The 3,450-nt window shown below is 47.3% G+C and overlaps 1 protein-coding gene across 1 annotated transcript in view; it reads right to left on the reverse strand.

Moving 5' to 3' along the window:
• Window positions 1-1,007: 1,007 nt before the first annotated feature.
• The window catches only part of T265_01897 (hypothetical protein), a gene marked incomplete at both ends in the record, with an annotated part of 10,966 nt that continues 8,523 nt past the window's right edge, over window positions 1,008-3,450 (reverse strand). Inside the window, 2 exons of the mRNA XM_009166023.1 lie at window positions 1,008-1,209; window positions 3,021-3,106. Coding sequence (XP_009164287.1) covers window positions 1,008-1,209; window positions 3,021-3,106 — 288 coding nt within the window. The remainder of the gene's footprint in view (window positions 1,210-3,020; window positions 3,107-3,450) is intronic.

Consider the following 3,450-nt stretch of genomic DNA (forward strand, 5'->3'; position numbering starts at 1 on the left):
TCTAGGGGGTATCGTAGAAGTCAGAAAATTTCGTATTTGCATGCTGTCTTGACCACTTTACTTATCTGGGTGCGAGTTCTGGACCCCAATTGGGTAAATGAGTTCAACAAGAAAACGGAACGTAGTTCCGTGTGCTGACCCAGCAACCGAACACTTGGAATCCTCTTCAACATGCAACACTGAGCACGATGAGAGAAAAAAATGTACCCCACAGTAGGTGCCATTGAAGCTTATATTGATGACTGAAACAGTCGATAAGCCGCTGATGTGCGAAGAATGATGACTACAACATTCACAACCCCATTTACAGGATTGTGCAGTGGTTAGATGTTCGATGGACCCGGTCACATGACTCCGCTTCAGGACAAGTGGCAATTTTTTATATATTAAAGTATAGTTCGATGGTAGGCTTCTTTCAGCTGTAGCACCCTTTCGATGCATAACTACTATGCCACCCGAAGCCTTCAGCTGTAGCACCCTTTCGGTGCATAACTACTATGCCACCCGAAGGCTGCACGATAGCTGGGATGCTGTCAGGTTGCCCAAGCCTAGACAGGGGAAGTCGAAAGGCAGAGGTCGGGTTCGAATCCCGGCCCTTCCGGTCAGTGAATCCGCGCTCTAACCACTTGGGCCATCTCGCTCACACATACCAGATCAGGTTTTTAGGCCAAAGGACTTGGTGGGAATTCTAACTGTCATATCTAGTTATTGGCTCTTAGACACTATCAGCCCACCTAACCGTGAACTTCACAAATGGGAGCACCGTCATGCTGCATCGGTCACTGTCTAGTATTATCACTCGGGTCACGTAGTTCGCTGCCTACGGTAAGGAGTATAGGCGATAACATGTGACTGTTGACGCCTGCCTTTATTGTTATTTCATTCGCGACCTTTCCCATTTGGCAAATGCATATTGATCCCAGCTCCATACATACCAGGCGGGCGCCGATGGGGTCGACACGTTGCACCTCGCCTCCCACATCTATCGCTAGTCGTCTATGGATATGTTATAATTCTCGTTCAGCTGTGGCACCCTTTCGGTGCTTAGCTGTCATCCCACACGAAGGAGGCACGAGGGCTGGTATACTGCCAGGTTGCGTAAGCCTAGACAAGGGAAGTCGAGTGGCATATGTCGGGTTCGAACCACGGATCTTGTCTGTGAATTCGCGCTCTAGCCACTTGGTCCATCTCGACCTGATTCTACTGATTCTATAATTCTACTGATGTATCGATCACTTTTGTCAGGTACGTAAAAATCAAGAAGACAAACGGTCTTGAGAAAGTCGTACATGGAACAAGTAAGCCGTTCCGTGATACATATTCAGCCAGCATGTAACGAAACGAGCAGTCCAATAGGATATCATTGAAAAGCTGAAACGGAGAAAACAAGGTTTCGGTTTACAAGACGATTTGCTAGAAAAATGGATCCGTTCGTTTGGATGTAGTCCTCTCAACATGACCCTCACTCTCCTGTATTTTATTGCAACTTTTACCGCGCGAACTTTAGGGTAGCTCAGCCAACAACCTGCCCTTGCATTAACTCCAGGTGCTTTGTCGATTAAAATCCGCTGTATATGTGAAAATCGAATGTAAGACACGAGTACAGTTGTTGGCGCTATCGGCTACCAATGTCGAATGATATTTTATCGGGTCGCACCGAGTTTGGTATAGCACTCCGCTCGCCATCTGGGATTTCATCGCTCGACTAAATACCTGTTAACGACCTACTCTGCGCTGTTCAACTACCTCCACTCGACGAAAATCCTCGCTTGTTGAGATAATGAACGTTTTTTGTGTGCCCATTTATGTACCAAATGACTTGGTCCCTCAAGAAGACAACGAAAATGTCGGATTATAAGACGGCGAACAGTTCACAGGTGCACAGCAGTTATCCGCTGAGGGGATATCACAGCTGCTCAATTATTCCGTGATTCCACAGTTTGTCTCGTAAAACCAGTGAATGAGTGGTTCGACTCATGTGGCTGTAGGGGCTGGCTTCTTCCGAAGACACAGGGAGCAATGCATGGATAAGAGACTTATGCTTGCTGCGCCCAAGAGATTCATCTGGAACGGGATAAGACCGGAGGGATTTTGCAGCTTTTGACCATTAATTAATGCGTCGGCGGCCATCGTCTGTGGTTGGCAATAGAAATGTGCGACCCGTAAACCTACTTTCTAATCCGTCTTTCCTTGGGAAAAGGCAACACGGCTGCGTGTAAGAATCACCTCACTGCTTCCACATCTGGTCGCAGGGGACAGTACTTCCATCGTCTCATAATACGATTGTCCGCAGTACAGTAACTTTTATCTGGCTGATTCCCTCAGGTATCTCTGGAGTGATTGAGGGACGAAGTTCTAAACAGCGCAATGCTCAAGCTCGGCCACCTCGCCTATGTGATAGCTATCGTCGTACGTCTCCAACTGTTACGTTACCTATCCAGCATATGGTGCATAGACTGGTTACCTGCTGTGGTCTAATTGTCAGCTTTGGGAATGATCTGAAAACCAAAGGCCTCTTGGACAAACACTTACTGCTCACTAGCCGCTAGATTGTTCTAAAAGTCAACAGGTTGTTGCAACAAAAACTCCCGAAACGCTGGCGATAAAGTCCTACGAAGGATTATCGTCATTTTTGGGGTAACGGTACAACGTGTTGGCATTGCATGTATGTTGCGCAAACGATATGCTTCTGGAAGCGGTTTTCAAGTTGATTTTGACAGTGCGCTTATCTCTCAGTACTTCTAATCATGTCACAATGGTTCTTTGACTCCCAGCCACACAGCTTAGTCGACTCTACACCACTTGGAATTCCAGTTCTCCCTGTTCCTTCGCCTTACAGTAGGTTTCCTATACGTTCGTTTCTCCCAGTCAGGACGAGCACGTACGAACAGGATGCTATACGGCAGATATCGTGACTTACGCAGAAAGTCAACTGACCAACGTAGTAGGTATGCTTGAATGGTGGACTCTAGAGGTGGGTTGAATAGCCCAGGTACTATCCGACGCATTTTATGACTTACGCGATGTTGCCAGACGCTGGCAGTATTACCCAAACAACGACTGTCGGATAGTTATGGTCGTTAGGCTCTTTCAGCGCGAGTAGACCCTACAGTAAACAAAAATAAAAACAATATGATAATCGTTTACCCATTTAGTGCCTAGCTGCCATACCCCTCGAAAGAAGCAAGGGGGCTGGACCAGGTTGCCCAAGCCCAGATAGAGGAAGTCGAGAGTCAGTGGTCGGATTCCAACCACGGACCTTGTGGTTAGTGAACAGGCGCTGTAACCAAGAGCGTCTCGCTCCTTATAGTGGGGTTGCGCGCACTTTTAGGTGTCGCACTGCATGCTCTATTCCTAGGTTCCTGATCACCAGTTAACAAGACTGCAGCGCGAGCCGCTGTAATATGTGTGCCGTTTGTAAAATACGGCATGGAAGGTGTCCTTTAAATA

This window comes from Opisthorchis viverrini, assembly GCF_000715545.1.
Source record: "Opisthorchis viverrini unplaced genomic scaffold opera_v5_21, whole genome shotgun sequence".
Taxonomy (NCBI): Eukaryota; Metazoa; Platyhelminthes; class Trematoda; order Opisthorchiida; family Opisthorchiidae; genus Opisthorchis; species Opisthorchis viverrini.